Raw genomic sequence first — 21,328 nt, 5'->3', positions numbered from 1 at the left:
ATTTTCTACCACGTGGTTTTTAAAATATCAAGACTTGAAAATTGTCTTTTTGTGATATATGCAATTAAAAAAGACGATTTTCAAGTCTTGATATTTTAAAAACTAAGTGGTAGAAAATTGAAATTCTTTTCAATATATGCCATATAAATGTAGTTTAACCATTTAACCATTTAAAATGCATTTCGTGAAACTACCCCTTTAAATTTGTTGCGAAACTGAACTTTCAATAAATGTATAAGTATAGATGTATAATCCAGACAACTACCTGACACAAATGGCGGAGACCTTTTACGTTTGCTCGCCTCTTTTTTAGAGACTCAGCTGTGTTTAGAATTCCAGTGCTATTGGCTAATTTCAAACACACAACACTACTACGTAGTTTTGAAAATCGTCTTTTTGTGATATATGCAATTTAAAAAGACGATTTTCAAGTCTTGATATTTTAACTTGATAAGTCTTGATAACTACGTGGTAGAAAATTTAAATTCTTTCAAATATATGGCATATATATGTAGTTTAACCAATTAACCAGGAAAAAATATGCGGTTCACTAAATTAAGTCAAATGCCTTTCGTGAAACTACCCCTTTGGTTTTATATTGTGGATTTCTGTAATAATTAGGTATAAACTGGAAAATGTAAAAATGGAAGGTAAGATGGACGGAAAGACAGACAGACAGATAAATGGACTGACGGAAGAACGAACGTACAGACAGATAGATGGACAGATTGACAGATAGACAGACAGATAGATGGATGGATTGACAGATAGACTGACAGATAGATGAACGGATTGACAAATAGACAGACAGATAGATAGATGGATTGACAGATAGACAGACAGATAGATGGATGGATTGACAGATAGACAGACAGACAGATGGATGGACTGTCAGACAGACAAATGGAAGTCAGACGGATAGACTGACAAATTTAAAAAAAATAACCTTTTCATGTAGAGTAAAATTTTGATGTACTTGGATATTATTGTTTTGCTCCGTGAAAGACAGACATACAGAGATGCAGCTAAACAGACAGACAGACGGACAGGCAGACAGACAGACAGACAGACGAACTGTAATAAAAATAACCTTTTCATGTAGAGAATATTGAATATTATTGTTTTGCTCGGTGCTAAGAGCTAAAATTTTGCCATTAAAATCTGCACAACAAATATCACAGTGATCTGAAACAAAATATTAATGTTTTTATGTTAGAATTGTCCTACTGATTTCAAACATGGTATTATGATTCCTGAAACAATTAGTGCTATTTAGTGCGTAGCAACTCTAAAATCGTTATCAAAGTCTAGAGTCTAGAGGCTAACAAAACTGGTTTTAATTCTATATTTTTTTATTAGAGGAAGAAGGCCCGAACTAACAAAACTGGTATTAATTATATGATTTTTATTTAAATTGTTATAGAATATTGTCTGTACTGAGATACTATATATAATTTTTCGATATGGCTGAGGTCCAGTCCTAATCAAGCGGATATTAATTGGTTTCGAATCCATACTGGAAAATATTTTACATCCTTGGCCCCTCCCTTTATCTCTGAAAGTATGAGGTCAAATGTTTTTGAACCTTGTTTACAATTTTTTCAAAATATATTTCAACATAAATAAAATTTGTGCTTGTGACATTTTGACATGTGTATACGTACTTCAATGACATGGACTTTCTTTTGAAGCTCTTAATTTTACCTATGCAAAAAGAAATAAGTTTAAAAAAACTTTTGGCCGATGTATCCCGAATGACGTCATATTAAAATAATCGACTATTTTAAAATTACGTCATTCAGAATGTTTGGACCAAAAGTTAATAAACCCATCCTTATTTTTACAGGCACTTTGAAGAGCTTCTTTTGTTTTTAGTATTACATGAATCCGTTTAATATCCGAAAAATTAAATTCGGCCATATGGTCAGCCATGCTGAAATATCATGTATCATATAGTAGTATGGAGAAATTTCTACATAAAATAAGATTTTTAAAAATCATAAAATTAATCTAAAATTAAAGGGATCCAGGATACCTTTGTTTGATATATTTTGGGCAAAGTAGACAGATCCATAGTGATCTATTCATGGTTACCCGGGCAGAACCGATTAGGATTTAGGTTGTTTATTGTTATAGTAATTTTAATTGTATATTATATTTTTTGATTTTATGACTTTTTTTTGTTTTGTTTAATTTTTATGCCCAAATAAATATGTTTATGTTTATGTTTTGATGAATCGGACCTTTTGCCTTCGGGACAAAAAAACGGGATATAATCTTAAAATTTAACATCTTACTATCCGCGGAAAATTGTTTATAATGTTAAGATGCAAGTATAATAGAAGAACCATATCAGTCCAGAGATTTTAAGCTACAACACATAATAATATCTGAAAGGTTTCACAAGTAAATATCCAAACACTTTAATAGTATACTAAAGGGATCTAAAGGGATAAGACAATAACCGACTAATTGAAGTACATCCCCAATGTTAACACACAAAATTACCCCACCTGTAGATTACAGTGGTTGAAACGTATTTCATTATAGGTCAACAAAGTTAAAAAATGAGGAATGCGAAAATGTTATAAAACTTTGAGGACTTGTGTAATAAACAGCCCATTGTCCCCTCTCTCTCTCTCTCGTACTATCTAAGATTTTTCATAATATATATCGCCTAATCTTTAAGAGAAGCTGTGTGAAAACTGAAAAGAATAAAAAGAAATTGCTTTCATGTAGTTAGCTAATCCTATACACTAAATTTGCTAGATATGTGTTTGTTCAATAAGACCTCTTAAATGGCAGTACCGATTTATCTATAATTTAAAGAGAAGAATCATACAAGTCTTGGTAACTATACAGGTATTTGAAGACTGGGACATTGGGCTGTTTGTTACACTAGTCCCCAAAGTTATCTTATTCGTTGACTCAACAACTTTTGGGACTTTTCTAGTATTTTGATTGGTTTATTCAATAAGTTGAGTGTCAAATATTTCAGAACTAACCAATCAAAATTCAAATAGTACTCAAATATTTAAGTCAGCGAATAAGATAACATGGTTATAAAAGTTTGGGTACCAGTGTAATTTAATTTGGGTACCTGAGTTTTCTGATGTTTCATGTAATTTTATTTTTGTTTGAGACACAAGATGAAATCCTCCAAAAATTATCCATTCCTAAAAAATAAGAATTATTATAAGGGACTCGGGAGGAGGGGGGAGGGGGTGGGTATAAAAATATTTTTAAAGGTATTTTTAAAATTATAAAAACCTGAATTCTTAATTTATCTTCATGGCACTTCAAAAGAATCCATATTTTGTAGAAATTTGTCTTAAATAAAAAAATAAAAATAGTTCTAGTAGCGGTTGCGACCCTTGAGGCACCTCAGGGCACTTTATAGGAGGGTGGGGGGAGAGCCCCACTTTAGTTTTTAAAAGTTTAAAAGGGGGGGGGGGGTTCTATTTCGCTTTAAGGGTGGAGGTGCCCTCTCCGAATAGTTTTAATCTTTCTTGGACTTGGATAAGAAGCTTCACTGTAATGGTGAACCATATCGGTTCAGCGGTGAGCGAAATCCTTGGCTACACAACACTCAGACAGACAAACATCCTGTTACTTTTATATGTCCAGGTATTCTATATCCATTACTAGGTGGGGGCTAAGGTTTATAGGGGATAAGTCAATGAACGATAAATTTGTGAAAGTGTTGAAACCAATGAATAATCTTTATGATCTTTATTTTGATATTCGTGGAAAATTGACTGTGATACTATACTTTACATGATTTTTCGAAATTGTATTAAATATTAAATTAAAAGTCACGCAACCTTTGAAAACAATAAAACTTAAATTACTTATTCCGGTCCTAGGACAAACGCAGGAGTCCCAAACGTCGGAGTGGACAAACGCAGAAGTGGACACTTAACCTAACCTAACCTATTTTAGACCATCTTATAGGTTTTTTAAATGCCTAACCCCTGCGGGGGACTTATTTGTACATTCATATTTTAACCCATAACCTAATCTGTATATATATAATATATATACTTAATAAGATTAATATTTTAACACTCCTGTGTTTGTCCTGGAACCATAGTTCCTTCCTTACCTTTTTAGACTGGTAATCGTTGCATCTTATCACATCAGAGGCATAAATCTGATAGTATATTTATATATTAGCGGCAACGCCCCTAGAGGAATTTATAGCACTTGATGGGAGGGGGGGGGGGGGTACTCAACCCACTCCATTATTAATTTTAGTTGTAAAATGAAAAAAAAGAAAAATTTTAGTTCGGAGGATTATTTTTATTCATTTTATTCTAGGGGCGATTTCTCTTAGATGGGTGGTGGTATTTTTTCCCTAAAAATAGTTAAAAAACCTTCCTAGACCACCGCCTCGATTTTAGTTTTTAAAAGAATATGTTACTTTTTTTTTGGGGGGGGGAGGTATTTTTTCTAGAAAAGTTTTCTCTTTGGAGGGTAGTTCGTAAAACTTTCTTTGTGTCTATAGGAAGCCCGCTGTAAAGGAGAAATATATCAATTGTTAGCGAGTTCTTTTGATAAACACATAGACAACCTTGTCTTTTTACGTAATAGTTATTTATCGCATCGTATTATAGACATCTTTCCGCGGTTATTAAAATAAAAAATATAAGGTTATAACCAGTATGGCACAAATTAGGGGCAAAGGCCAGTGCTATCAAAACTAGTATTAATTTCATAATTTTTATTTTAATATTCATAGAAACTTGTCTATAATACGATACAATACATGTTTTTCAGTATAGCTGAGAACTGATTCTAATCCAGCGGATATTAATCGGTTTCGAAGCCATACTGGAAAGAAATTTTACCTTGGTTCCAGGTTGAAAATTAATTCCGGAGTCCATCTCATTGGGTTTTCCTATTCGTTCATTTTCTTTTATCCTTTATATACAGACATAAATACCAGAAATCTAAAGGGATAAGACAATGGCCGCTAATTTGGTATGTATCTCCAATGATGATGCACAAAATTACCCTTTCAGTATATCATAAGCTCTAATCAAGACCAAAAAATTATGTCGTTTAACAGTATCCTGTATATTTGCTCCAATTCATGTACAATTTTGTTTCGACTTGTATAATTATATTAATATACTGCATTTAAGGCTCTAAAGCTTTAAAAGTGTTATTGTTCGTTTGTCCTACCGTTTGTTATTAAAGTTTTACATTCGTTTTAAGAAATCTTAATTTACAGCTAAAGGTCAAGTTTAAAATTTGTTTTCATATTGTGTTACTTTAAAAAGAAAATAAGCATACAATGGATTTATTGTTACTTGGATGTCACACCAGATTTTTATGCACTCTAATAAAGTGAAACCAGCAGCTAGCTAAAATAACGATTCCCCCCATCTATCCCCTTTACCCAATTCCCATCCATCCTACTGGATGTGCAAACTGACCAATAAATGAGACCATATTGACAAGCTAAATTGACGATAAAATTTACCCTGTCATAATATCCACGTATATAATATCCAATGTTCAGAGTGATAAATAGACAGATGAAAGACAAGACAAAAAACATTATATTTTCCATGGAAAAAGAAACATTAGACTGTAAATCACACTATTATCAAAGTTTTATTTTCGCACAAAAATACTTTAAACGTACTTTTATTGAATTTTTTATTTTGCCAGTTCAAAACTTGTACAACCTTTTCAACCAGTAATTGTAATATACAGAATGAGTAATTTCAATCAATCAATATCGTTCACTGTCTTATCCCTTATCTTTTCACCTGCTATTTTGGTGAGATCTAAAATTTTGTTTTTAAACCTAAACTTAACAACCCTCGCTCCTGTTCATAAAATCTAATGAACAATATCAAAATCAAAATAACAGACACGCCCGAGATCTTAAGTGATAAGTCAGTGGACGATGAATTGATATACATACATACCTGATAATGACAAACAAGATTACCACTTCTATAAATCAAAATTATTGATTATTAAAAAGTTTGGGCTTTACAAGCTTTGAATTAAAAATCCTGTATTTAAACAATTTTGCCACAAATTTATGTACAAGTTTGTTTAGACTTTCCTTCCTTCTGATTTTAGAGCTTCGCTGATATGGATGTTGTCATCCTTGTTTTTAGATGATTTATAAATAATTTATTGCCTGTCATAACCAAAAATTGAATGTTTTGAAAGTATATAATTAAAGGATTTTTATTGAATAATCAAAAGTTACAAAATAAACTTAAAACAAGGGTAACTATGTTTAACAGAAGGCAGTATAAACAGAATAACTTTATGCTGATATGTAACTAAAAGGATTTTTATAAAACTTGTAGAGTGTCTGACATTGTTGTCCTAGGAATCATTATTTCAAAAATAGAGTAATAGGATATCTTACCAAGAAAAAATTTCAAGAAAGGTAAAAAAACGACTTGTTTTAATTGGACATACGGACTTTCGGGTAACGATTGCAGAGTTGCTTCACTTCCTACACATTGTACAAAACTGTCATAGGAATCATCATGCAAAGTTTTAAATCGATAGGACATGTATAAACTAACGAATTTAGTTATCCGTTCCGGACGGACATACGGATGGGGGAACGACTCTTATCATAGAAAAGCTTCGCTTTTAAACAAATTTATAATACATAGTAAACATTGAACGAATGGATGTACTTAGAGCCATGGAGGGAAGGGACATTGGACTGTAAATTATGCTGGTACCCAAATTGAAAATCGATTGGTATTTTATTTAATCTTAACTGTTTGGTTCAGACCAGCAGTGGCTAAACTTTTCAAACAAATAATTTTAATCTATGCAAAAGAGTTGATTTTGTGGGTATAGTCCCTTTCGTAACATCGCACCTTATGGGGCGATTCTTCGTATTTTTTACAGTAGCTTCACTTCTAATTCTAGCCCCTGCGGAGGGCTCTAACACTGCGGGGCCAATCACCTAACCCTGTGGGACAATCACCTAACCCAATATAACCTAACCCAACCTAAAATAACCTATAAAAAGCCATTTTAAAAATACGACGAATCGCCTCTTATGGTGCGATATTACGAAAAGGACTATTACCAATTTTGTTTATCATTATTGGGATGTACATTAATGTATCGTCCATTGTCTTATCCCTTTAGATCCCTGACTTGGTAAGTGTTTTTGGCACATAATATTTAAAGCAGAGGCGTGCAGAAGAAGGGTATATGGGGATATATCCACCCCCCCCAAAAAAAGAGGGGTGGATAATCCCATGATAAACCTCCACAATACAGCCAATGGGGATGCCAAGGTAAAAAATAAAATTAAGTGGGATGTTAAATAAAGTTTCCGCGCTCCATCTAAATGTAGAAATGCACAGCGAGAGAGGGGGGAGTTGAGACAAAAACTTTTAACCACGTTATCATATTCGTTTGAAAAATAAACTTTGGGTACTTTGGTTCCCAATTAGTAATATCCAATCTTTTGAACTAACAAAAGAATTAATTTTGATTACCATCATTGGGGATGCATATAAATGTATCGACCATTGTCTTATCCCTTAAGATCTCTGAAAAAAACTAGGTTTTTAAAAATATATATTAAACTTTTGTCTGTTCCTTTGTTGAATATAATTTCTGTTGAAATAGTTGCAGAGTATAATCCGTCGCCAGCTAGAACTAATCATACACAATCTTATTTTCACTATTTCAACAAGTTTAGTTGTAACAAGATTAATTATGTTCATGGCTAGCGCTACATTCCTTATCCTGCAGTGTTATGGCAGCATATGTATAGGCCCCGCAGGGTTAGGGCCACTCGCAGGAGATAGGCACATGGAAAAAACTATCTAACTATATTTTCAATTTACCGAGTCTTGCAAATTTTTTATAATTTATCCAGCTTCGCTTTTATTCTTTTATTTAACCAGGGACCTAAAGGCAATGGTCGATCAATTGATGTACATCTCCAATGATGATGCACAAAATTATCTCTTCTGTAGATTACAATTAGTGGTTGAAACGTTTGACCACTCTGCTTAATGAACCAACCAATCAAAATTCCATAAAAGTCTCCAAAGTTGTTAAGCAAACGAATAAGATAAAAACGTTGGAGACTGGTGTAGTAAAGAGCCCAGTGTCCCCTCCCTACCTTAAACCTTTCATAACTTTTATAATATAAAGGAAAATTGGAAATTTTGTTCTTTATGTTTGATTAAGATATAACGTCAGAGATTAATGATTTTCTCATTATAATTTACAAGGAAAATAAACAATAATAAGTTGTTTTCACATAAAGTGTAAGTTGAGCACCAATGACCTCCCCCCCCTTTCTTATATTTAAAATGAATTAAAAATAAGAGAGGGGGGGTTGAGATTTTTCCTTTTCCTAACTCCTATTCCTGCGGTTATTCAGTATTCAATATAACTGAACCCAAGTTAAACTAACAAACAAAAAACTAACCCCACTAATTTATTTGAATGTACTGTTGGAGGAGGGGGGTGGGGGTCATTGCTAAACAGGGCAATAAATTTGAAAGAACTGGATTTTTTTACATTTGAACAAAGAGAAATATGCTTTTGCGATGATTTTAGTGAAACTTTAAACTGTAAAAAAATCTTTAAGTTGTTGTCCTTAAAGTAACTAGTCAAGCCAATAAACCTCCCCCCCCCCCCCATATATTGAAGGTAAGGGAGGATAATTCTTTTACCTTAGGTTTAAGCCACTTTGGGTATAGGGTATGCCGTCAGGATCAGGGCACAGCAGGCATAGGCCCGGAGGATTGAAGCAACCTCCAGGGGTTAGGCATAAAGAAAAATCAATTCTCCCTCCCCTAGTTTCAATTTAATAAAAAAAAAGAGGTGAGGAGGCGGGTTTTTTTTCTGTGCTTGCTAGGCACTTTGAGGAAAATCTCAAATTACTTCATAGGATTATTTTTATAATCCGCTAATATTAAGAATATTATTTCTCGTATTCATTCGAATCCGGTGGATAGAATCCGGTTCTCATCCATACGAAAAAACTATGTCTAGCATTGTATTATATCCAGCTTTCTACGAATATAAAAATGTACAATCATAAGATTAAAACCAGTTTTTTTAGCCCGTCCCTTCGGCACATCGGGGATAAAAAAAACTAGTTTTAATCCTATAATTGTACTTTCTATATCCGCGGAAAGCCGTTACGATGCAAGAAATAACTATTTATTTCCCTTAACTACCACGTAACTGGTGACGTAGGGACAGTCCTATCCTAGTTATATACAGTGTGTTTTTTTATGAGAACTTTTTTACCCCACTTATAGTTATCAGAATTTAATGATTGATGGCTTATTTTCTTTGTTTTTTATAACCATTTATAGAACATCAAAAAAATATTTCAGTTTTTATTAAAAAAGTACAGTAAAATCAAAATTTCAAAACCTAGGTGTCAACATCTAAAAATGGTTTTAGCGCATTTTTCTCATGCTCAAATCTTCTACCCTTTGCAAGAATGGCTGCAAAACGCTTCAAAGTCGAGATACAGAATTAAAAAATTTACAAATACTTTAGGGGACATGTACTAGAATATATCGAAGTTTGAAGGCCATATCTCAATCAGGGAGGGAGTACTGGCCCCCCAAAGTCGACTACTGAAAATCCAATTTTTTTCTTGCAAAGGGTAGAAGATTTTAGCTTAAGAAAAATGCGCTAAAACCATTTTTAGATGTTGACACCTAGGTTTTGCAATTTATATTTTACTGTACTTTTTTATTACAAAAATGAAATATTTTTTGATGTTCTATAAATGGTTATAAAAAACGAAGAAAATATGCCGTTAATCATTAAATTCTGATAATTATAAGTGGGGTGAAATTGCTTTCAAAAAAGTTCTCATAAAAAAACACACTGTATATTGAATGTCAGCTGTTAAAATTTTTGGTAGCCTCGTACGGAATAAACGGCGATATCTTATTTTTCGGTATATCTCTAAACCAATTGCTTAATTATGCCTAGGCCATTATATTGTCAAACGTCATTCAGACACTCAACCTTTTAATTGCACGACCTTTATCTGAACGTCCAAACTTTGCATGGTAATGAGTAGCACCTTTTCTGGGCCAAGGAATTTTTCCAACTTTAACTATTTATGACGCGCACCTGATATAGAAACATTAAGAACCATTTTAACGTCTTCAGTAATGACGCAGTGTCGAGATTCTACCCTTTCTGACGACAACATGTTTTTTTGTAAAAAAAATATTGTTGCTAAGATTAGTTTTCCTGACATGAGAGGCCACCTTAGGTTGAAGCAGCGTATAGTGCCTGTCAAAAATGACGTCATACAATACAAAAACTGACCAATGTTAGGCCAGTATACATTTTACAATTACAATGTATACTGGCCTATCGTTTGTCATTTGTTTTGTATGACCTCTTTTTAATACGGCTATATAAGCTGCTTCCCTGGAGCTGCCAGGAATCCAGGTCAAACAGGATCTTGTCCACTGATCAGGTTCAGAGCAAAATATTTTTAATAAACCGGATTGTTTAAATATATGAATAATAAATTTATATTGTTGTGTGTTTTTATACACAAAAAAAACACTAGGTAAATATTATCAAAAGCATGTTTTTTTTTTGTATTTTTAACTTTTTCATTTTAAAGGTATGCTATACCTTTCTCATATTTTGTACTCTCCTTATATATACTCTCCCTTTGCTTAGAGTGATTTGCAAAAATACACAATAGGAAGAGAGAAGGGCAGCAGATCTTAAGAGATCAGACAATAGAAATTTTACTTGTTCCCAAAGTTTTATAAGCAGTTTATTTTATTCGTTGGCTCAAAAACTGTTGGTACTTCTATTGAATTTTAATGTTGGCTCGAAACTAATAGTGTTAAAACTTTTCAACAAATAATTTAAATATACAGAAGGGGACATAAGTTGAAAAAAATGCCTTATCCCTTATTACCCCATGCTAAAATTATAATAATGATATGACAATAAATTTAGTGAAATGGATGGCATACATCAAAATAAACAATGGATAACTTAGAAACTGTTTATTTGTTGTCTATAATCTTAAAAGTACATTTCATCAATTTAAGTATTTGAACAAGAATACTAAAGATTAGAAAAAAAATTGTTGTATATACAGAAATACGATAATTAAAATAATAAAATACTGGTCTTAAATGTCTACTCATCTTTGCTTCTAAAGTCAACATCTTTTGTATTCTATCCTTATACAATTTGCTCTTCATAAAAAAAATATATTTCTTAAATGTTTCGTACTATTTAAAATTTCCTTCCTCGCAATACTTATTTTTCTTTTATTTTCAAATTTGGGGGAACTGACACCCTGTCAAACTAAAACAGCATAAAACCTGTCCCCAAAATTTCGTAACTTTGGAATTCTAAATTTCAGTGTTGCAATTGTTAACTGTCAAATGCCATGTAACAGTCAAACTGACCATAAATAAATATTTCAACAATGCAGTTTGCAATTAACAAGAGATCTTAAGGGATAAGAAAATTAACAATAAATTGATGTACATCCCAAATGTTTATAAACAAAATCACCACTGATGAGGATTAAGATTATTAGTTGAAGATTTTTGATACTGAAGGTTTTGAAGTAATTAATTAAAAGCACCCAAATTTTTAAAAGCGAAGCTTTTCTATAATTAGGTACGGTCCGTCCGTCCGTCCGTAACGGATAGCTTTTTTTCGTTAATTAAGGCATGCTAAAATTGTCCTATCAATTTCAAACTTTGCATGGTGATTCCTATAATGATTAGGTACAACTCTATAATCATTACTAGAATGTCCGTACGTCCATTTTAAACAAGCAGATTTTTTAAAACTTTTTTAATGACAAATTTTTATGTGATCTTATTATCCGATTTATCTGATTTTTGGTATACTGATTCCTGGGACAACAAAGTACAATATTATAAGCGAAGCAATTCTATAATCAAGTCCTAAAAATCCAAGTATGTCCATAAACATTATCCTGTATCAAGCAGTTTTTCGACAAATTTCAACAAATACATTTATATTCTTATTATCCAGTCCTGACAATATGCAAGTGTTATTGTCCGTTTGTCCTAACGTTTCAGTGCTTCGCTTTTATGGATGTTGTCATCCTTGTTTTCTCCAATGAATAAGATACATGGTCAGGCACTCTTGAAAAGAGTGCAATTAACAGTCCAATGTCCCCTCCCTCCCTGCAGAAATGTTAATTAATACAAAATAAAGACAAAATCATAGAATACATTTTGTAATGGCGCATTTCTTCGGCGTGTATAAACTGGTTTTACGCGGGGTTGTCAACACCACCATTTAAATTGAAATTAAGGTGGCCTGCTTTTCGGGTTTTTTTTTCGCTCATCCAGTATTCAACACTTCTAACTTTATGATTAATCAAATGTTAACCTTTCGTCAAAGTATTTATCAGGGATCTAAAATGATAAGACAATGGTCGATAAAATGATGTACATCCCCAATAATAATACACAGAGTTACCCTTTTCGTAGATTACAATTAGTGGTTGAAACATTTAGAACTCAATAAACAAACCAATAAAAATTCAATAAGAGTTCCAAAGTTGTTTAGCCAATCAATAATAAAACCTTATTTTAAAACTTTAAAGACTAGTGTAATAAACAACCAAATGTCCCCTCCCTCCCCAAAGTTTCTAATAATTAGGAAAATAAAATAAAAATTCAATGAAATAAACATTATAAAATTCCAATAATTACTCAGATTCAGCAAAATCGAGACATTTAATAGAAAATCTTTTATTGAAAATTTTCCAATTAGTGAACATTTTCAAGAACTTGTATTTTATTGAATGGCAAAGATTTAGTTCTAGTTAGCTAATTAGTAAATTCGTGGTATTCCCAACAAGGATGACAACATCAATTAAAGCGAAGTTCTACAATCAAAAGGAAGGACAAACGAACAATAACTTTTGTCAGAAAACATTAATTTATAGGCCTATTCGAAATTGTGCATAAATTTGTTGCAAAATTGCGTAGATATAGGATACAGTAAAAGGAAGTACTTTATTTTAGGATTTGATTATAGAGTTGTGCTGCTTTGATACTTTACCTTGTTGTCCTAAGAATAATCATTCCAAAAACCAGATGATAGGATAATCATAACATACAAATGTTGTCAACATGTAAAAAAAATCAGAATGTTTGAAATGGAGGTATGGCCTTTTTGGTAAAGATTTTAGAGTTTCTACTCTTTCTTATTCGTACCTAACTGTTATAGGAATTATCATGCAAAGTTTAAAATCTATAGGATAATTCTAACATGCCTAAATTGACGAAAAGAGATAACCGTTACGGAAAGACGGACCGACTCTGATTATAGAGAAGCTTCGCTTTTAAAAACACAAGAATGTTTTTGGAAGGCAGGATTTTTTTTCCAGGGGCGAAGGAAGAGTAACCCTCCCTCAAATTGGTGTCAACCTTCCCTGAACAAATACGAAACTTCAATGCAATGGAAGTCAAAGAACCATATCTGTCCAGCATTTGACGCGATCTTAAGCTACAGACTCAAAGATTGAGATACAGATAGACATCCTGTTATTTTTATATAGAGATATATATGTACACAATTTGATTAGTTAAGGAAAGCTTCGTTTAAAGAAAAATATGTGACATGCTTTTTTTTTAAATTTAAAGGTTTAAAAAGCATCTTTACCTTAAAGTGTGACAACATAGTTTTTAGTAGCAAAACTACTCTATAACTCACTTTGTCTGTCTGTCCGTCTGGCAATCAGTCCGTCAGTAAGTTAGTTAGTTTATTTTTAAATGTAATGTTGCTCTACACCAATGTTCCTGTCTTACACTGACCCCCCCCCCCCCACTCCCTAATATTTTTTAAAAAGGATAATTGCTTCTTTTTACTATACCAAGCCCTGCTAGTAAACAAACGGAAAACTTCCCTCCTTATTTTCAATTTAAAAAACAAAGGGGGGGGGGCCCGGGGGGTAGTGTTTAACAATGCACTTCGGAGGAGAACGCTAAAGAATTTATTATGAGCTGTCTTTAGGGGTGTAGGATTGAGGGGGAGGAAGTTTTAAAATGTTCATATTAGGATTACACTAATTTGACTGCATATTTCTTGCTAGACAGAAAACTATGCAGCAAGCAATTCAATAATGGATATAAAATATACCTGGATATTATGACAGGGGAAAAATTGTCATTCAATTGAAACTCATTTGTTGGTTAGTACGTTCATCCAGTAGGAGGGGAGGGGATGGGGTAAAGGGGGTGGAAGGTTGTTATTGTTATTTATGTCAATTTATTAGAGAACATGAAAATCTGGTGTAGGATCCATATAACAATCCATTGCAGCAAGCAATTCAATATTTGTCTGGGTATAGCACAAATAAATATATGTGATTAAAATTTTTAGTATTCAACTTTTCTGATATTTCTAAGACAAAGGTGGAAGCCGACATTGAACTACAAATTACACTGGTATCCAAAGTTTTAAAACCACCTCATCTTATTTGTGTAATTTTTCGGAATTGTGATTTGTTCTAAATTTAAATCTGCAGATGGGGTAATTTTGTTTAACACTATTGTGGTTGAATATCAATTTAAAAGCCATTACCTTATCCCTAAATATTTCTGCTGAAAATAATTTTTAAGAATAATTTTTTTATTATTTAGCTATTTTGAATCAAAGCTTCCTGTGTTAAAATATCTTATTTTACACACATTAGAACATGTGGTGCTTTCCCTTAGAGTGCCAAGCGAGCACAGAAACCCCTCTAAACTTTTTTAGGTTGGAGTATCTGACACTAACCCTAGGGACCTATAAATTCCCTGCAATTCTCTGCTGGCCCAGCCTTAATCCAATATAACCTATGTTAATCTAGCCTAAAGTAACAATTAACACTAGAAAAAAAAAACTTATTTAAAAATAGGTAAGGGTTGGAGTATACTAAAATAGACACTTTCAAAGAAACCGCCGAACATGTTCAACGTGCAAGCTAAGTCCCTAAACAAGCCTAATTAATTGCTACTATTAAGATGTCTTATTCATTGTACAGCTTCCTTATATCAGGGGCATGTCTGTGTGTCCGTTTGTCACAACAATTCCGTATGAATATATTTAATTTATGGAATTTTTTAGATTATTTAGTCTTACTATATTTTATACTAACGGCTTCGCCCCTAGCCTCTAGGGGCTTTGCCCCAAGAGGTTTGATCAAACCAATTTTTCGTATTTTAGATTTCAAAGAAAAATATAAAAAAATTTGGGGGGGAATATTTTTTTTTTTGGGGGGGGGGAGCGTAGTCGATCCCACAATTTTTAATTTTAGTTTTAAAAAAAAATTTGAGGGGGTATTTTCATTTTTTGGGGGGTTGGGGGTGTCCCACCCCCCAAGAAAATAGTAATAAACCTTCCTGGGAACTATGAGAAGGTATCCTGTTAAGGAGAACCCGATCGGTTCACCGGTTAGCGAGATCCTTCAGTACAGACACACAGACAAACATCCTGTTACTTTAGTATAAGGATGATCTAGATTAGGTTAGGTTATATTGGGTAACTGATAACTCCGCAGATTATTTTTTTTGGGGGGGAGTCAAACAAATTTAATTAATATTTATTAGAAAAATATTTTGCCTAACCTAAATGTTGACATCCGCATTCCGCCAATTTCGACAGAATATCACATCTCCTTTCTTTCAGTTCATTGGTTCTGTGATCTGATTGGTTCACATTACTTGATCTGTGATCTGATTGGCTCATATTGATTATTCTGTTATCTGATTGATTCATATCACTTATTCTGTGATCTTATTGGTTCATATCACTTATTCTGTTATCTGATTGGTTCACATTACTTGTTCTGTGATTTGATTGGTTTATATTTATTGTTTTATTATCTGATTGGTTCATATTGATTATTCTATTATCTCATTGGTTCATTTATATTTTGTTCTGTTATCTCATTGGCTAATATTTATTGTTCTATTATCTATTTGGCTCATTTCTCATTCTACTTGAGGATGTATGATTATCCCTTTTGGTTTGTTTCTATTAAAAACCTTAAAATATCCATTTATATCTGAAAGTTAGAAACAATGTTTAAAATTCAAAAAATCAAAAAAATCATAATGTTTAAGAAATATATTCTAGTAATGATAGAGTTGCTAAACTTTCTAAATTGTACCTAAATGTTATAGAAATCATTATACAAAGTGAACTGTGAAATGTCTTGAGTTGCGCCTGTTTTGGCCCTCTACCCTTACCGCTTCCGACAAAAAAGCAGCAGAAGGTACAAATTTTGTATAGCGTTGATTTACTTATGATAACTTTTTTGATTATGTAAATAACTTTTTATAGTAAATCATAAAACTTCCCAGCATCTACTAAAGTGGTTTTGTTTCTTTAGAAAGGTCGCATTGACATGTCGTTAATTTTCAATACGTCTTTTTTGTGACGTATTTAAAGAAAATGACCTATTAATATGGCCTTAACTGTTTTTTATTTGCCATTATTTTTCTAAAAAAAGAAATTACAAATTAATGCCTGATTAAATATAAAAATTAAGGTTGTTTCAATACGTCATTTTGTATTTTTTCCACATATTAATATATATTGTATAATTACATATTCATGGCACAGTAAAAAAAATAAATAATGCGGCATTTATACGTCCTTATTGTGTAATGTGTCATCTTGATTAGTTAAATAATTTTCAAGAAACTTTAGGAAAAAAGGAAGAGTTCAGAAAAAATTCTGACATAATAATTTTTTAAAATTTTTTTCTTCTTAAAAACTAAAAGTTTGTAACATAAAAATAATATCAAGAAATCTATTATTTTTAATTTTGAAGTTAAATTTGTTTTATGAAAAGACAAAAATAATTTCTGAACTATGTCAGACCACTGATCATCATATAAATATTATTTTAGTATTTAGTAAACCCTCAAACAAACATTACAATTTATAAGTAATTCAATCTGTGTAAAGAATAAGATTTACTCAATAATAGAACTTCATTCGTAAATGTGATGAGAGAATGAGTTAAATGAATTTTAAAAACATTTTTCCTTCTCTTGTTGCATAATTTCGAAAGGAGATCATAATCGACGACAAATCATGAATTTAAGTTTTACAATGTTGAGGTAAGAAGTTAGCTTAAACAACTTTGGGGACTTTAATGAATTTCAATTGGTTTTATAACTTTAAAGGTAAGAGTTCTATTTTATATCAATCCTATTATATTAATTAGTAAACGTTTTTTGTCTGTCCCAAAGGATCTCGCTAACCGCTAAACCGATATTGTTCTCTTTAACAGTGAAGCTTCTTATAGGTCCTGGGAAGGTTTTTAACTATCTTTTGGGAGGATTCTACACCCCCCTCTCCCCCAAAAAATATTTTTTAAAACTCTTTTGAAACTCAAATTTAAAATGGGATAAGGTCAACTTTTCCCCCTCCTACCAGTGCCCCTAGAGGCTTCTAACCAATCTGTTCCATGATATTTTGTCTGTTGGTCGGTTGGTTAGGCAATAAAAGGCAGAAATTTAGAAATATATAAAAAAAAAGATTTTCTCGTTTCCTTATTAAGAGTGAGTTCTTATTTTTTTCCTGTGTACATTTCTCATATTCAAGCATCTAGATTAATTGCAATTGTTATTAAAATAATCCATTTTTATTTAACTCAAATCAGTTTCTAATTATTAATTAATTCTAATGATTTAATTCAAAAAATATTTATTTGATTCAATAAAATAATTGTTTAATATTAAATCTAATATTTTATTGATACACATTAAATACCAATTTTGGCGACCATATTGTTTTTTTTGACGTTTTACAGTAACAAAATGACGTTTTGATATGTCTTTATTTAAAATAAAATGTCATTTAATATTTTTGTTATTTATATTTTTTAGTGACGTTTTTTCAGAGTTAAGGCCGCATTTTTAGGATTTAATAAAATATTATTATTTTTTAATTAATATTTAAATTATATTGTTAGTTTGGCGGCCATCTTGTTTTTCTGGACGTTTTAAAGGAAAAATTGACGTTTTAATGCGCCGTTATTTAAGATAACATGTCATTAAATTCAAAATATTGTTATTATTTATATTTTTATTTGGTGACGTTTTTTTAAAGATAACGACGTATTTTTGGTACACAAAACGTCCTTTAAAAATATATGAAACGTCATTTGTATAGTAATAAAAAAGTTACGTCATTAAGGACGTATTAATGCGACATGTTTCTTAAAAAAATGCGATAAAAGTATATGCTGGGTTTTCATACAATGAAAAAAACTTCCACTGTTTAAGTTCATAATTTGTCAAATTTATTACTATAGCACTGTTTGTTTTAGTAGAATAGCTACTCTATAATTATCTTTGTCCGTCCGCAAGTTTAAAACATACTTTTGGTTACTTGGTCTGTCCGTCTGTCGGTTAAACTTGACACGGTAGGAAACCTTTTTTTTATCATTTCTATAACTAACTCTCTCTGTTTTTCCATGCTTTTTTTTTGTGCTTCGCTACTTATGGATGTTGTCATCCTTGTTTGCATAAGCAACAGAAAATAATCAATATTTTCCTTAGATGTTACATCAGAAATTCAAGTACTCTAATAAAGTGATGCTCGTAGCTAGCTAAAATAAAGATAACCCTCATCCCCTCCCCATCCTACTGACCAATAAATGAGACTGTTCCATGTTAGCAACCTAAATTCACGTCCATGCATATTCTAATTCCATTGCTTCGCTACTTATGGTTGTTTTCACCCTTGTTACTTGCACTTAGAAACAGAAAATTCATGTTGTCACTTTCTCATAACTCACTTATGTCAGGGAGGAAGGGGACAATGGGCTGTTTATTACACTAGTCCCCAAAGTTTTATAATAAAGTTTTCTTATTCGTTGGATACACATTACACAACCTAGGGGACTTATTATTGGTTGGTTTAGTTGTCCAAACGTATCAATTACTTATTGTAATATACAGAAGGGGTAATTTTGGGTATGTACATCAATTTATCAGTCATTGTCTTATCCCTTTATACCCCTGCATAAACAATACATATATAATTCACACCAGGGATCCAAAGAGATAAGACAATGAACACTAAATATACTTCCCGAATTATTATTTTAAAAAATATTGCTTTTGCATAGAAATTATTGTAGGTAGAATTGCTGATTTAAAACTTTGGACACTGTAAATTTTAACCTACCAATCAAGATTTTATAAGAGTACCCATCGAATAAGGTAAACTGTTTTACAAAACTTTGGATACCAGTATAATTTCCAGTCCAATGTCCTCTCCCTCTCTGTAAAACTCACATTAGTGTATAATTCACTCGGACACAGCTCCTTGTGCTACGCAGGTCAACTTGAAACTAAAAGTGTTTGCGTTCACTATAAAAATACATACATGCTAGAATGGGTCGATTTACAAAGTTTTTTTTTTAATATGCTACCAACATTTACGGTCTATAATACAAAGTAGAACGATGTCCGTCTGTAAGGGTTCAACTTAACAGGGTAGATTCTTACAGGTACTGAGAAGGTTTATAACTATTATGTTTTAGGGTACCACCACCCTACTATGAGGAATCGCCCCTACAAAAAATTGCCCCCCCCCCCCAAAAAAAAAGCTTGTTTTTTAATCTAAATTTTAAAAATGGGTTTTGTGATTCAACTCCCTCTCACCTTAAGTGCCACTAGAGGCCTCTAGGGGCAAAGGCGCTAGTTATAATATATAAGAAACCCAAATAAAATAATATCGACCATTGGAGAGATGGATAGCATAGAAACCGTTTTTTTTATTCTTATTCTGCTACTCAAGTTAAAGTAGACGGGACCCCCAAAATTTTTTGATGCTAGGGCGCCACCCCCTCCCCCTCCCCCATTTGGCGAATATAAATTTTGGGTTTGTTATATAATGTTTAATTAGTATATGATGGTATAAAATTCCAATTCCAAAATCGATCCACCCTAATACAAGCCCAATTAAATATAGTAGGGGAAACTCAGGGAAAAAGGGACATTGTTGCAAATCTTACTGGTACCCAAAGTTTTATAACAATGTTACCTTATTTACTGTCTCAAAAACTTTGAGTACTAATAAAGCCTAAACTTTGCAACCAATAAATAGTTCCCTGTCTTATTCCTAACGATCCCTGGAAAAACTCAAAACTGTATTTAATTCTATTAAAACAAGATTAATTTTGTCCCTACGTAGCGCAGCAATATATATATCTTCACAAATAATCAGCCGTCTATTTTTAACAGCAGCAAAGAAAATTACTTGTCCCCCCTAGATGCAAAATTGACTGACGGACAGATGAACATTTCTAATTATAGAGTGGCTTTACTACTAAACAACTGTAATGCAGCATTCTTAACTATTCAGGTCTAAAACCTGGTGTAAAGCCATCATAAAATTTTCTGGAATTGCCATTTAGAAGATCCTTATGTACATCCATCCACAAAAAGTATCTCTTATATTTGCATTGTTTTAAATCTTGCATTCAAAATGAACAAATAGAACATTTTATCTTTGTGCAATTAATTAATTAGATTGTTTTTCTCACTCAATTAATTACAGTCAAATAAAAGTGAGTATATATCTATTATCTAATTACAAATGTAACTAATGAATTTGGTCAGTAATTTTTTAGCTTGTTTTTGAGTCCCTATAGAATCTTGCGGAATCTTAGTAAGTATCCAAAAATATATTTAGATACTGTGACACTCTACTAAAACTCATTTAGATACTGTAACACTCTACTAAAACTAATTTAGATAATGTGACACTCTACTAAAACTTATTTAGATACTGTTACACTCTACTAAAACTAATTTAGATAATGTGACACTCTACTAAAACTTATTTAGATACTGTGACACTCTAATAAAACTAATTTAGATACTGTTACACTCTACTAAAACTAATTTAGATAATGTGACACTCTACTAAAACTTATTTAGATACTGTGACACTCTAATAAAACTAATTTAGATACTGTTACACTCTACTAAAACTAATTTAGATAATATGACACTCTACTAAAACTCATTTAAGTACTGTGACACTATACTAAAACTCATTTAGATACTGTGACACTCTACTAAAACTCATTTAGATACTGTAACACTCTACCTAAACTCATTTAGATACTGTGACACTCTACTAAAACTTATTTAGAAACTGTGACACTCTACTAAAACTAATTTAAATACTGTGACACTCTACTAAAACTAATTTAAATACTGTGACACTCTACTAAAACTCATTTAGATACTGTGACACTCTACTAAAACTCATTTAGATACTGTAACACTCT

At 31.9% G+C, this 21,328-nt stretch overlaps 1 protein-coding gene across 1 annotated transcript; it reads right to left on the bottom strand.

Moving 5' to 3' along the window:
• Nucleotides 1–593: 593 nt before the first annotated feature.
• LOC145326658 (uncharacterized) lies at nt 594–5,049 on the bottom strand. Its single transcript, XM_080170025.1, has 6 exons — nt 4,851–5,049; nt 4,106–4,153; nt 3,271–3,330; nt 3,101–3,176; nt 1,091–1,185; nt 594–608 (listed from the first exon to the last, which is right to left on the bottom strand). The coding sequence occupies exons 1-6, from the start codon at nt 4,884–4,886 to the stop codon at nt 594–596; spliced, it is 330 nt and encodes a 109-aa protein (XP_080026151.1). The 5' UTR covers nt 4,887–5,049.
• Between the last annotated feature and the right edge of the window lie 16,279 nt (nt 5,050–21,328).

This window comes from Acartia tonsa, chromosome 8 (assembly GCF_053477335.1).
Source record: "Acartia tonsa isolate MP-2025a chromosome 8, ASM5347733v1, whole genome shotgun sequence".
In the NCBI taxonomy this organism is placed as follows: Eukaryota; Metazoa; Arthropoda; class Copepoda; order Calanoida; family Acartiidae; genus Acartia; species Acartia tonsa.
This window is presented reverse-complemented; position numbering and strand designations above follow the sequence as displayed.